General features: G+C 39.3%; 1 protein-coding gene across 2 annotated transcripts in view; it reads left to right on the forward strand.

The window, feature by feature from the left end:
• XRRA1 (X-ray radiation resistance associated 1) overlaps positions 1 to 15,443 on the forward strand; it is a 1,524,348-nt gene that overhangs the window by 267,695 nt on the left and 1,241,210 nt on the right. For both annotated transcript variants that reach the window (XM_044072671.1, XM_044072672.1), the window contains one exon: positions 756 to 827. In XM_044072671.1, coding sequence (XP_043928606.1) covers positions 756 to 827 — 72 coding nt within the window. The remainder of the gene's footprint in view (positions 1 to 755; positions 828 to 15,443) is intronic.

The following is a 15,443-nucleotide window of genomic DNA, read 5'->3' on the forward strand; positions in this document are numbered from 1 at the left end:
CTCAGCTGCAGTACATTGTCTGGTAAGGTGAACTCTAGCATTGTCAGGACAGACAGTGTGGTGTTTAATACACAGGCACATTAATTATTTGCTAGGAGATGTTTCTCAGTTTGACTTTACCTTTTTTCTGAATAAGAGATTCTCATCATCACGCTAGTTGGTAGTTCTGTTTTAGGCAATTAGTGCTGATGGTGAGAATATCCTTGAATCCTAGGGCCAGTTTCCTATATTTTTTTAAGTTAACAACAATTTCATTTTTTATCCAATAATGAGATGGTAAACAAGAAGAAATCCACAGGATAATTCTCCACTGTTATTCTAAACAAGGTCTGTTGTGTGGCCTATCTAATTGTTCTTTCCTGACGTTTTTTTGTATAAGTATGGTTATTAGATATGCTGATGCTTTTAGTTTGATATGGATATTAATATATTTTGCTAACTTTTTAAAAGTGTTTTTATTTACTCTTTGCCTATTATTATATTTCTGAGTGTGGTATGACTGACGCATGCTCATTTCCCCAAAAAGCTGAAATTTTCAGCTGATAATCAGTAGGTAGCAGGGGCAAAAATATGCAAGACTGTAACTGCTTCATGCCCCCCACTGTAGAAAATCCAGTATGCTGTATTACTTGAAGAGGAGTAGAGTCTAATGCTGACTGCAGGTCTTGTACACCCCTCCACATATAAAACTGACTGAGTGAAACTTAATAAGGGATTTTTACTTCTTTATGGAGTTACCTTTATTTGTTTTGCAGATGGATATCCACTGTGTGCAGAATGCTTCAGACTTATGTTCTGTGGACATCAGTGACAGAAACTTACACCTGGTATGTATGATTTGTGGTACAATAATTAACAACTGTTCATTTCAAGATAAAAATAGTGCAACAGTGTAACAATATTTACTAATGCTTAAAAAAATTTAAGTTTTTTTCATTATGATTAGCTTGGACATACAAGTGCTATATCTGATGAACTGTCTCTGTGGCACAATATGTAAGTGCACTGACTAAAACATGGGTGATCAGGGTTCAAATCTAGATAACACTTATTCTGGGCAGTGGATAGCTTTGTTGCCTCACAATAAGAGGTTTTCTAGTTTGATTCTCATCTTGGGGGCCTTCTGTGTGGAGTCTACATGTCTTTCCTGTGTTTGTGTGGGTTTCCTCCAGGTGCTCAGTTTTCCTCCCACATTCCAAAGACATGCAGTAGGTGGATTGGACATTCTAAATTGGCCATAGTTTTGAGTGTGCATGCAAGTGTGTGGTATGAAAGAACAGCCATGGCAGGGCTAGCCACCCAATGGTGTAAACCTTTACTTTAGATGCTTGCCACTGTTGAAATGACACTCTGACCCTATGTGCAAAAATGAGAAAGGGTTGTAGATGGATGGCTATCTGAAGAGTTTACTGGCATAGTAGCTGTTAGATTCAATGCATAAAGCATGCCTTCTCCTCTGAGGACACACTTTATATTTGGTTATTGTCTGCCATTGCCCACCCCCATCAACCAGATCCAGAAACAGTCAGCCTGTCCACTAGTACATGTTGTGATCAGTGCTGAGACTCAGAATGCTATGACTTAAATCACCACATGTACTCTTTCACTTCAGTTTGTCATTGTGAAGAATCAAGGCATATATTCAAACTCATGTCTGTCATGAGGTTCTCAGTGGTTCAGAATCTAAATACAGTCACTGAAAACTATTATTAATTATTGTGGGAATTTCTATGCTATTATATATCTCTGTGGGGGGTCTATATTAAAATCGCGAAAGCCCTAGTCACCGAATACGAAAACACCGACACATATTCCCCGAACCGCGAATACACTGAATGCCCTAAACCGCGAAATTCAAAAACTCAAACTGTCATAGTTGTCCCACCCCACCGTCCGCTACATACTACCTACCCAAACAAACTAAATAAACCACATATATACACTAACCAAAATCCTACTTCTAACCCTAAACTAAACCCTACTTTTAACCCTACACTAAATCTTGCAAATACCACCATGTATGCACTTACCTTAACCCCCACCCTAACCCTAAGGTCCGTAACTATCGCACACTTACCTTAAGAAGTTATACCCAAACAAACTAAATAATCCACACACATACACTTAACAAAACCATACTTCTAACCTTACACTAAATCTCACATACACTATCATCTATGCACTTACCTTAACCCACACCCTAACCCTAAGGTCCGTAACTATCGCACACCTACCTTACGAAGCTATACCGCAAAAGGGCCAACCATGACGATTTGACATTTTGGATTTCGCGCTTCAGGACGATCACTGTTTCTGCGGTTAGATGAAGACGTGACGGCATTTACGTATTCAGGTAAGTACACCTTCGAGCTTCTAATATAGACCCCTCTGTGGGAGATTTTTAAGGACATTGTTGGATCTGGACAGCTGCTAGTGACACATTTTATATCTATCAGTGTTACATTGTAACATACTTTATGTTTAAAATTTGCAATTGTGTAAGCTATTAATTAGAGTTATATAGAACTAAGGAGATGACCATCTAGCCAGCTTTTCAAAGCTTAAGAGTACCTTCAATGCAGTTTAACTGCCAGGAGATCGAGCAGAGAGCTCCATATAAAAGGCAGAGTGCCAAAAACCCAAGAGATTTCTTGCCAACAAAGTGCATCTTTCTGTGGGATTTGTGGTACTGGTTGGATAGAGATCCTTCAAAGGAGGGCAGATCAGTTCCTTACTGGAGAAAACCTTCCACCGCCTTGTTTTTCTGAGGAAAACTTGTATTTGTACTGTAAAATATTTTTCTTAAAATATGGAGACTTAAATTTCTTGGACTGTCTTTACTTGTCAGAGGATTTTTACATGTGAATGCTTGTGGGAACAAACTGTTAAAATCTGTTTTTTATTTTGTTTCTACATTTTTGTGGATTTGTATGTGTTAGATTTAAGGGTTTCTGAATTTTAAAGAAGTCAATGTGTTTTCTTACCTTAAAACCACTTTTTTCTTGTCATAAAATTTACAAACTTCACTAACAGTCTTCAAAGCTTTTTTCTCAGCTGAATCTATGGAACAGTTACCAGTCTCCTTGGGTCTTCCTTGTCTACAACAAAAAGAAAGATTTAGGGAATTTTTGGATATCATGCCGACTCCTTCTCTGCCTCGACCATTGATGGGTGACTGCTGTGGTTAAATTTGGCTCCTCAGATTGCTCATTGTTTTCTCCCCATCCCTCTGATGTAGCACCTACAATTGTTAAGGATCCTACAGTGATTTCCTTAACTAAAACTGCTTTTGCTAAACAGATTGGTAATGTTAATCCCATTCCCTCCAACAAGGATGGGAAAGCTTTTGACAAATTTGGGAAGAACGTTTCTTCTTCTTCTGCCACTTTGACATTCAGAATTTTAAACAGCTATGCTCATATTTAAAGTTTCTGCTTCGGTCTTTTGAGAATATGAAAAAGTTTACTGATAACCTTCCCTGCTGTGAGGTAAAGATTTCTTTGAATGCCTCTGTTTTATCTTCTTCTCATGTAGTTAAACATGTTTTTAAGATGTTCTTATGACACTGATGACTCTGTCTCCAAAGCTGCTGCTTCTGGGTCAGTCATAAGAAGAATTGCCTGGTTATGTTCTCAAAATTGGAAAAAACACTGAAACTATTGAGAATCTTCTAAGCTGGCTATCAAACAATTACCCTCAGGAAACCATTATCCTAGGAGATGTAAACCTAGACTGGAACCTCTGTTCCTCCGAGTTAAATCCCACACCAATAAATCTCCACGGATTCCAACAGACAATAACTTCCCCTACCAGAATAGGTAACAGCAAACAAAAAGAGAGCATCCTAGACTGGATCCTTATAAACAGTCAAAATCTTAACTATGTATCAGGGACACTACCAAATGACCTAAGCGATCACCTCATCACCTACCTAAGGAAAAACAAGATAACATACTCGAATCAGCCCATGTATAGGTCGGTTAGAAACAGGCAACACTTTGACCTCTCAAAATTCCAGACAGAACTTAAATCCTACAACTGGGCACCCCTCAAGTTTCTCCCATTAGAGGAAGCTGTATTAGAGTTTAATACCACATTTCTAACTGTACTTGAGTCTTACGCCCCAAAAAGACAAATTAGAATCAAAACTAATATATCACCCTGGCTAACAAAGGAGTCTAAATCCCTAATTAAACTAAGAAACAAAACCTGGAGTATATGGCGTACAACCAAGTCCCCCCTCGATCGTATTAAATTTCAACAGCAAAGAAATCTGACCAAAAAATCTACAACCCTAGATAAAAAAAACTACTATTGCCAACTACAAAATAAACACCAAAACAACCCCAAAAAATTCTGGGCTAGTTTAAACAAACTACTCCACCCAGGTAAAAGCTCAACTCCTACCCCAGAAAAACTATCAGACAAAATCCCAGAGGAAGTTGCCAATTCCTTTAATAGCTTCTTCACGGACACAATACAATCTCTAGCCAATCAGCTATCTACTACTTCCCCACAGTTTACAGATAATACCCTAAAGTCCATACACACCTTTAAATTCCAACCTGTCCCCACTGCCTATATATGCTCACTGTTGAAGAAACTTAAACCAACTACTCTCTCCGGTGACCTCCTCCCAGCCGAATATTTACAAAAAGCTGCTGATGTCATAGCTTACCCCATCTCAATACTCATCAATTGTACCTTGAATGAAGCCAAAATCCCCTCAATATGGAAACTATCCTATGTAATCCCACTACATAAGGGAGGCACATCGACAGAACTGTCAAACTACAGGCCCATAGCCATATTGTCCCCCTTGGCCAAAATCATGGAGAAATGTGTGCACAAACAGCTCCTTTACTATCTCACCCAGAACAACCTACTCTCCAGTTCACAACATGGCTTTAGATCACACCATAGTACAACCACGGCTCTTCTCTCATTTACTGATACCATTAACCACAACCGGAATAATAAACAAATATCGTCAGCTCTCTTTCTGGACCTATCAAAGGCCTTTGATATGGTGAACCATCGACTACTTCACAATACCCTAAAAAATCTCCATTTAGACCACAAACCCCTAGAATGGTTTCAAGCCTATCTCTCAGAGAGGCAGCAAGCTGTACTCTGGCAGAACAGGCTCTCTAACCTCCTATCGAATACCATAGGGGTACCGCAAGGCTCCATATTGGGACCTCTCCTCTTTTCTATCTTCATAAATGACCTCTACAAAGCCATCCCAGATGCCACCTGTATTCAATATGCTGATGATTCGACATTAGTCTGTACCGACTCATCCCCAGTTAATTTATTATCAAAAACACAATCATGCTTTACAGCAGTAGAAAACTGGTTACTGGGACGTCAACTTATTCTTAATCCAAACAAAACCAAACTGTTAATCTTTTACCCCACTCATAAAGTCATACTCACACCTTTTACAATTCAATCCAAAAATGGGACAAACATCTCCCCAGACTCCTACACTAAGCTTCTGGGAGTTACCATTGACAATAAACTTAAATATGATATCCATATTAATCAAACAATTAAAACCATTAACAAAAAACTTGGTTCGCTCTATCGAATAAAATCCTTTCTTACCCCAATAGCAAAAATGGCCACTGCCCGCTCCCATCTCCTCTCTACCCTCTTATATGCTTCCCCTATTTTTACTAATCTTAATATAACTGAATTAAACAAACTTACATGTTGCTATAATCATATTGCTAGATTTGCAACTGGCATGCCCTATAGAACCCATCATTGTACCAACCTACAAAACCTGGGTTGGATCGAATTCCCTAACCTTCTCCAGCAAAGCCAGCTCATAGTAGCATTTAAAATTCTTAAACAATCTGACAAAACCCCTGCGCTGAAAAGCATAATCAAACCTTACAACAATCTCAATAGCTTACGCTCCTCAAACAAACTATTAGCTCAAACGGTAAAATCCAACAACTCAGGGGGTGAAGCTCTCTTTGCCAATGCAATAGGAAAAATATGGAACTCCCTTCCACCTAGCCTCACCATCATTTCCTCCATAAAACTCTTCAAAAAGAGGCTACATCACCACCTCCAGATACACTGGCTCTGCCAATGTATAAGCCCAGTCTGACTCCACCCAATCAAGTTTCTTTTTTTTCTCCTCCTTACAGGTCTAACTATATAACCACTATCTCTTCACACATCTGTTTTCCCTCTTATCCCCTGTTCCATGCAAATCTCTAATCTTTGCATACTACTCTAATACCCGTTATTACTATAAGAAGGGTCTATATAGAAGGAGAAAAAAATTTTGTTATACTATATGTTTTTTTTGTATTTTTTTTTTGTTTGTTTATTCTTGGAGGAATGAGTAGAAATATTGTAAAATGTCTCCTTTTTTTTGGGTAACTACCTAAGGAGAACAAATTGTATTGTATTATATCAACATATTGTATACCTACTTGTTAATGTTGGAGCTTTTCTCCCCGGGCCTCCGCTGAAAATGGACATGTATCCAGTCGGACTTTCCCGGTCAACAAATGTAAAATAAATAAATAAATAAATAAATAAATTTACCAGAAGATATTAAAACTGAGATTTTAAATTCTCCCCCTGGACCAAGAAGTTCTACATGACCCTTCTGCAGCTGAGGTTCTTAAGAGATTTGATGAGAGGGAAAAATTGATTCAAAGGATGACCCAAATCTTCAGTCATTCTTTTTTTTAAATGAATACAAATGTTCTTTGCAAGTCAGCTTCCTTTTTTCAAAAACAATCTAAGCATCAAGGTGTCAGGAAATGGGTTTTTAAAAAGCAAAGGCAAGGATTCTTCAAAAAGAAAAGGAAATCCTCTCAAAATCAAAGACAGCCCAGAAAGAATGATTATTTGCCTCTTCAGACTTCTTACTCCCACCCTGGCAATCTCACCCTCTGAGTCTATATCTTCCTCTGTGGCTCCAGGTTACTTCAAAAAAATGGGTTCTGAAAGTCAGTCAGCAGTGATGCAGTTCACAGTGGGAGTCTCGTTCTCCTTTTTAGTTTTTTTTTTCCTTGCCCAATAAACCAAATATCCCTGTTTCCTCCAGTTCTGGAGCAAATGTTATTCCAGGGTGTCAGAATCAGTGCCTTCTTACCAGAAAGGCAAAGGGTTTTATTCAGTGATGTTTTTTCTGCTGCAAAAGAAAGAAGGAATGAACTTAAAGACTAGTGGTAGACCTCTCCTTTCTCAAACTTTTTGTCAAGGTTCCAAAGTTCAAAATGTTATCTCTTCAGACCCAGTTACTTCTTATCCCTTTACAAACGTTCATAGGAAAGATACACTTAAAAAATGTCTACCTTCAAATTCCCATTGGCAAAATTTCGGCTGTTTCTTAGGATTTTCTGTATCTGGTGTACACCATCAGTTCTCCGTCTTTCACTTTGGACCATCTTCTACTTCAAGGGTATTTACTAAATCTCTTGCTCCAGTAATTGCTTATTGCATTTCAAGGCATTCACATGTTTTTCATATTTAGACAATCATCTTATATTTGCAGACTCTTTTTCCACTTATGAAGAGTCCTTGACAAGTGTTCAGAAACTTTTACTCTTTCTGGGGTTTCAGGTGAACTTTCAAAAATCTTCTGTCATTTCCTGACACACATTAGTTTTCCTGCGTTGTCTGCTAGTTCCTGTCTTGGGAAGAGCTTTTCTTCCTTCAGACAAAGTAGAGATGAACTACAAAATGAACTGGCACCTCACCTAAGTGTCATGTTTAATCATAGCCTCACCTCAGGCTTCATGCCCACTGAGTGGCGTACAGCTACAGTTATCCCACTCCACAAGGGGAGATCCACCTTGGATCCCAGGAACTACCGTTCCATCAGTCTGATGAGCCTGATCTGCAAGGGCATGGAACGCATTATCATGGAACTTATAAACAAAGACATTGGCAACCTTCAAACACTGGACCCCACCCAGTTTGGGTTTGTGAAGGGCCAATCTTATCTCCTAAACCTGATTGACTTATTTGAATCAGTCTCCAGAGCTGTGGACGAGGGTAAGGCAGTCCACACAGCCTATCTGGACCTCTCCAAGGCCTCCAACACCATCCCCCACTCTGGAATCATAGATACATTTACTAAGCTGGGCATAAATCTCTATGTCACTCGATGGGTTGCCAACTGGCTTACTGACAGAACCCAGACTGTAAAAGTAGCAGACTCCAAATCCATCTCCAGATAAGTGACAAGTGGAGTACCTCGGGGTTCAGTCCTGGGACCACTCTTGTTTGGCATCTACTTCTCTGAAGTACAGGCCAACACTAAGGGACTCTGGCTAACAAAGTTCGCAGATGACTGCAAACTGGGAGCCATTATTGAATCCCCAAATGATGTGGATATTGTACAAAAGAGCCTTACAGAAACAGATGGCTGGTGCCAGAGCCATGGGCTCAAGCTTAATGCCAGGAAATGTATAGTTATGCCCTTTGGAAAAAAACGTACCCATGAATTACTACATATGTGGCAGCCGATAGCCTAGTACCAACTTATGAACCTATGTACCAGAAGATCTTCCTAAGGTTTTCCAGTCAAACTCTAGTATCTGTCAAGGAATTTGTCTGGATTTTGGGATATGTAGCTTGCATAATTCTTATGATTCCCTTGGCCATAGTTCAGATGAGGAAAATTCAATGGTACCGCAGGTCAGTTTGGACTTAGCATCAACACCCTTTACAGTTTTAGGCCCCTCTGCTGGTGTTTGTAAGGATGAAGGGAGGTTCTCTGGTGGGTTGACCAGTCCTCTTGAAATCCAGGTACCCTAGTCTCCCTTCCTCCTACTCTTCAGTCTTTCACACCAGTTCTTCAAACTTTGCAAGGGGAGGCTGCTTCAAAAGGTGTGAAGGTGCAAGGTCTCTGAGGGAAAACTAAAACAGGACAGACAAAAGCACACACATGGCAAAAAGATGATGGCAGTAATAAATGTGATGAAAGTCTTAAATCTTCTTCAGTCTTCAGGACCTCTGCAAATTTTTACAGACAACACCACAGTGATGTGGAACATAATAAACAGGAACGTACCAGATCTTACAATCTTTGCAGACTTGATATGATAGCCTGGGAGGTAGCAACTCAGTTCAGTTTGACTCTATAGATTTCATACATTCTGGCATAGCAAGCTTTGTAACAGACAACCTAAACAGGAGCAAGACAAACCCTCACAAATGGAAACTGAACCCAATGGTCTTCCTGGAACTGACCCATCTGTGGGGTACACCTCAAACAAATCTGTTTGCCTTCATTCAAAAAAAAGATTGACACAACTCTAAATTTTTATAGCTGTCAACATGGAAGATCCCCAAAAATGTTCCTTCAGCATCAGCTGTGATGGCAGGGCCAGCCATACTAGTGCATTTTCCTTTGGTTCTGAGCCTACTTTTAGTTTTGAGACTGAAGTTGGAGACTCAAGATCAGTGTTAGATGTTGAGCTCTTAATGCCAAGGGATTCAGCACAGCAGTCAAGGTTTTAGTCCCTCAAATTAGTGCCATCTGCTTGATTGGTGTCAGCACTATTCTGTGTTGTGGACTTGCAACATTGTTTACAAGCCCAGCTTCACCCAGTCCCCTTTTCATTCTGAACCTACAATCTTGCATGCATCTAGGACTAGAGAAACATAAAGCCCTCATATACCATATTGCCATAGGTCCAGCTCCACCCTCAGTTCCTTCTGTTTGGATACCTTCCCATCAAGGAGTCCATGGAAGTGAGGATGTAAAATGAGGCACTTTAACTCCATCTTGATTCTCCTGTTTCAGACACTGAATATGGAGATGAAGGTGACTACATATATTTCCTCTTAGATAATCCTAAATTTGGGGAAATTTTGCAACTGATATGTAAGAAGGGAATGGCTGTTTAATTCCCTTTCATCCCTAGAAAGGGTTCTACAGAAGGTGTTCTGTTCACTGCTTTGACTTCTAGAATTGTGACATAGCAAACAAAATTGTTTCCTTAATTGTCCAGGAGGATTGGAAGGACCCCTATGTGGTGGATCTAATCCATGCAAACTAAACTAGCTCCTTTGGCCATCTACAGACTGGGACTTAGTAGTAGAGTCATTCAGTGTAGATTCTCTTGCTGCTGTGGGATTCTTAAAGGGGCAGCATACTTTTCATAGTCTGAAGATCTACATAAAGAGATCACTATGGTAATAATGTGTTTGAATCATCCAGGTTTTCTTTCAGGAAGCTCAGTTACATATCCTGTATCCTTAGATTTCAGCATGATCTTGCGGAACATGCTGGATCAGTTGCCATTGGACCAGATGGAAAGTAGGACAAAATCCAAAAAGACAGCAATGATAAAATCATTCTCAAACCTGTCTGGTCTCCTGGAGCACAATACTGTACATGGAACAGTGAAAATAGCAGGTGCATGTCTCACAGTTTGCCATCACACCTGACTGCAGCTAATAGATTTTGTAAGTAACTTTAAAGCAACCTTTCTGAATGCCATTTTAATGGCGCCAACCTCTTCAGTCTGCAAATAAGTAAAAAATCTTCAGGAAAGTGAGAGAGATAGCAAGACTCTCATGAGTAGGTCTGTTTTCAGACATGCAAATAGATTTTTCCTAAAACTCGGAGACCATGGGAAATGCAATTTAAATTGAATACTCAGCAGCAACAGAACCAACAAAAAGGAAGGAAGCAAACATAGCCTTGGTTCATTTCAGAATGGGACTCTACTCAGAGGCAGAAACAGTAAGCTGGATCAAGGGTTCTGTGACTCCTCATCTATGGGACGGATTCAGCAGAACTCCTGAAGGCTTGCTAAACTGACCAGATATGGAATCAGTTATAAGTTGCCTGTCCCTCCATCTTCCTCTGTGGATGGCCGTTTCACAGGACAGATGGATAAGGATCATAATATCCAGAGACTACATGATCCCCTTGTATACCTTACTGTGACTCTGTTTCTTACTGTCACCCAACATCTCACTCTGTCAATTGAAAGAGGCAAAAGGAGAGGAACCAACCTCATTCAGAAAAGATCTCATCAGATCAGTTATGGTATAGATAGTGCTCAAGATTCATTTTAGTTCAATGACTTCCAGGATGGCTGCATACTGATCAAGAGGTTGATTTTAGCTTTCCCACTGTAAAAACAGAAAATGTGAAAAAAGGGCCTGGAAGACTGTCATTTTGCATAAAAATTGGTCACTGGCTAGTAATTACACTGCCTAGATGCTAGCAAAGAATACATTTGGGGAAGCATGGAGAACATCAACAGAAAAGGAGAAAAAAGTAGTCTGGCTGGAAGAATCCTACAGCTATACAGCTGAAAGTAATTCAAATTTCATCTTTAGTACAAGAGATGAATCAAATGCACTCAGAGGTGATTAAAATAAATGAAACACTGAAGTAATATATCAACTCAAGTAACAAAAGGTTGGAGTAATAGAAGAAGCTTTAAATATCTATTCAAATGAATTGATAAAACTGCAAAAAATCAAATGATGAAATGAAGAAAATGCTGGTAGAGCATAAGGCTTCTCTTGAAAGAGTTGTTTTAAAATAGATGTATTGGAATACGAGAAAACCAGAAATTGGAAGGAACTGACTATTAATTTTAAGAAAGTAAAAGTAAGGAGCTGAATTGGTGTTCCACAGCTGGATTTGATACTTGAAAGGGAACATCTTTTGTGTGCTCTAGTCCTGGACATGAGAAAGCAGGGAAGGCCCATATATTAGTAAAATATAATCATACTAGCAGAAAGAGTTGCTTCTGCCAAAATTGTGGCTGAAAGGAAATGTATTAAAAATTGGAGACAATAGAGTGTTTGTGTAAAATGATTATTGGCTGTACATCAGGCAGAGGAGAAGGAAGTTTATCCCAGCAACCAGGAAATGTCAAGAGGCAGGTACGAGATTCAAGCTGCTGTATCTCTTTGGTCTTAAGAGTATTTTTTCTAGGAGAATCAAAGACATTTTTTGATGTAGAATAAGATAAGAAGCAATAAAAAAGTTTATCCAACATAGTGAGCCAGCAAATTTATTTATTTATTTTATTTATTTTACATTTGTTAACCGGGAAAGTCCAACTGGATACAAGTCCTTTTTCAGTGGAGGCCCGGGGAGAAAATCTCCGTGTGCAAAATTACAGTAAAGAATAATACAATAAAACAATAAGAGTTGTATTAAAGACAAACATGTACATTCATTGAGACATAGATGATGATCCAGGCATTTGTTTTTTTTTTTTTTTTTTTTTTTTCTAGATGTAGTTAATTATTTGTTATACATTGTCTATAGATAGCATATGACTACAATTTTATGTTTGGTGACAGAAATGTGTAGGTATCCATGGGTATTGCATGAGCATAGTCTGTTATTTGAGAAGTGTGTTTTAAGCTGTTTCTTAAATAGGGCTAATGAGTTTGAGGCTGTAATTTGGGCAGGGAGAGCGTTCCAGGATTTGGAGATACAGTGACTATAGATGGATTTACCTGCCTCATTGTAAATTTTGGTTACTTTAAGAAGGTATTGTGTACTAGACCTTAAGGATCTGGTGGGTTTGTAGTGCTCAATTAGTTGTTGAAGGGATGGTGTTTTTTCTGCGTGGTGGAGTAATTTATGGGTGAGTGTAAGCTGTTTGTACTGGAGTAGTAGTGGGAATTCGAGCCATTGTAGTTTAATAAGGCTGTCACAATGGTGTGTTCTTGGGGAAGATTCTGTGGCAAATCTAGCTATCTTATTATAACAGTTGTCAAGTTTGTTTAGGTCTGTTTTGTGGAGGTTGGTCATCATGGGGGATGCATATAGTAATGTGGATAATAGATGTGTTCTGGCTGTAGTGATTTTGGAGTGGTTGGTGAGGAATTGTTTGTTCCGATAGAGTTGCCCTAATTTTTTATGGACTTTTTTAATGGTCTGTGAGATGTGAATATCTAATCTAAAGTGATTGTCAATTTCCACACCTAATAGTTTGGCCTGATTGGTGGTAGAAATGATGGTGTTGTTGTGTGAGGATATTGTGAGGTTGTGTAAGGGGGGTGTTTTTCTGTGTGGGCTAAATATTATTAGTTTAGTTTTGGTGGGATTGAGAATAAGGTTGTGATTAGAGATCCAGGCTTCTGCTAAAGAGAAGCATTCTTGGGTTTGGGATTGGAGAAGGTCAAGGGTGTTGGCTGCGCATATTATGGTGGTGTCATCTGCATATTGTACCACTGATGCATTTGTAATGTTTGCGGGGAGTTGGTTAGTAAATAGGGTAAAGAGTAGGGGTCCAAGCCTTGAGGAACCCCTAATGTTACAGGTAGTAGGGGAGAGAGTTGGTTTTGCCATTTTACTGCTTGCTGTCTGCCATCTAGATAGTTTCTGAACCATGAGGTAACTGGGGGGGGGTTGAGGTTTAGGGTGGACAGAGAGTTGATTAATTTTTGGTGATTGACCATGTCGAAGGCTTTAGAAAGATCTAAGAGTGTAGCAGACACTAATAGTCCATTGTTTCTATGGTTGTTGACGGTGTTGCTGAATGATGTGAGGGCAGTGGATGTGCTGTGGGAAGGTCTGAATCCATGTTGTTGTGGGGCTAGAAGTTGGTTATCAAGGAGGTATTTCATTAATTGCATGTGCACAGCTCTTTCAAGGATTTTTGCTAAGGGTGGTAGTATGGCTATTGGTCGGTAGTTATTGAGATCGAGAGATCTACCCCCTTTGTGCAATGGTGTTATATATGATATTTTCCAAAGCTTGGGGTACTTTGTTCTCAGAGATAGATCTGTTTATTAGGATGGACACTGGGTAGGCTATAGCTTGAGCAGCTAGTTGAAGATATTCAGAAGGTAAATTATCAGCTGCTGTGGATGTTGGTTTTAGTTTTAAGAGTAGTTGTTCTACGACTTTGGTTGGGACTGGGTTAAAGCTAAAGTCGTGGCTTTTGTTTGTTTTAGTTGGAAAAGGTAATGTTGTTGGGGTGGGGGTATTATGGTTTGGTTGGTTGCTAGCTAAGGTTTGTATAGTTTCTGAAAAATATTTGTTGAACTGAGTGGGTATATTGTCTTGGCTATTGCCTGTTTTGGGAGTAGGGGTGAATGTTTTCCCTGGTTGTAAGACTGAGTTGACTGCTGACCAGAATTTTTTTAGGTTGTTAATATGTTTAGTCTGTATTTTTTGGTAGTATGAGATTTTGTCGGTTTTAATATGCTGTTTGGTTTTGTTCCTTAGTTCTAGGTACTTTTGTTTGTCTAGTTGGCTTCTGGTTTTCTGATAGTTTGTCCAAGCTTTGTTTCTATTTTTGAGTAGTATTTTAGTTTCTACGGTTAGCCATGGTGCATATTTAGTCTTGATTCTAACCGTTCTAGAGGGGGCATGTTGGTTAAGTATACTTATAAAAGTGGTATTAAAGTGATGTACTGCTTCTTCGAGAGGTAAATTTTTCAGGGGGAACCAGTTGCATTTCTTTAGATCAGTGTTAAATTTAGTTGGGTTAAACTGTTTTTTGTTCCTAATCTCTCGGATGGTTACTTGGGACAGTTGGGACGTTTTGCTTCTAAGCATGAATGTAGCTTGGTGGTCACTAAGGGCATCTGGCAGACATCCTGCTTGTGTTATTCGGGAGGGGTGAGATACAATTATCCAATCTAGTATGGATTGGTGTTCGGTTCTTTTGTCTCTTCTGGTGGGGGTAGAAATAAGTTGGGTAAGGCCATGAAGGTTTATGTGAGATAGAGGGTTTTGACTGGAGCAGTTGAGCCAGTCTATATTTAGGTCTCCTAGTATTATGGTTTCATGGGGGAGTGAATTAGTTGTCCAGTCAAGTAGTTTTTCGGTGGTGGGGATATTGTTTCCTGGGAGAATATAGCATCCTATGATGTTTATATGTTTGTTTGGGCTAATTTTTAGTTTGGTTAGGATGAGTTCCATATTTTCTAGCTCTGGGGATGTGATATCTAGCCTTTCTAAGATGAGGTGATCTTTATATATTATAGCAACACCACCACCTTTCTTTCTTATCCTGTCTTTGCAAATTATATTGTAGCCAGGCGCTGTAATGTTGTTATTATGGATTTCTGGCCTTAGCCAGGTTTCAGTTAGTATTACTATGTTTGGTTGATAAAAGTCTAGTAGGGCATGGAGGTCATGAACTTTGTTTAAGATGCTTCTAACATTAAGATTGATGATTAGAAGTGAGTTATTAGGTCGGAGGGGGAGGGTAAAAGTTGTATTGGAGGTTGGTGGGCTTTGGACTGATGGGCCTGGGTTAGGGTGTATGTCCCCACAACATATTAGTGATATTTGTAGTTGTAACTGAAGTTTTAGTAATATGTTTATGAGTTTTATATATTTTAAAGTGGTGTAGTTGTGTGTCTTAGTTGGTAGCTGCTTGAGTTTGTGGTACATAGGGATGGCTTGGTAGTGGAATTGGTGTAATTGAGTGTATGGTGTGTGGTTGGGTGTGTGGAGGGATGTC

This window comes from Protopterus annectens, chromosome 5.part0 (assembly GCF_019279795.1).
Source record: "Protopterus annectens isolate FY-2018-M chromosome 5.part0, PAN1.0, whole genome shotgun sequence".
NCBI classification, from domain to species: Eukaryota; Metazoa; Chordata; order Ceratodontiformes; family Protopteridae; genus Protopterus; species Protopterus annectens.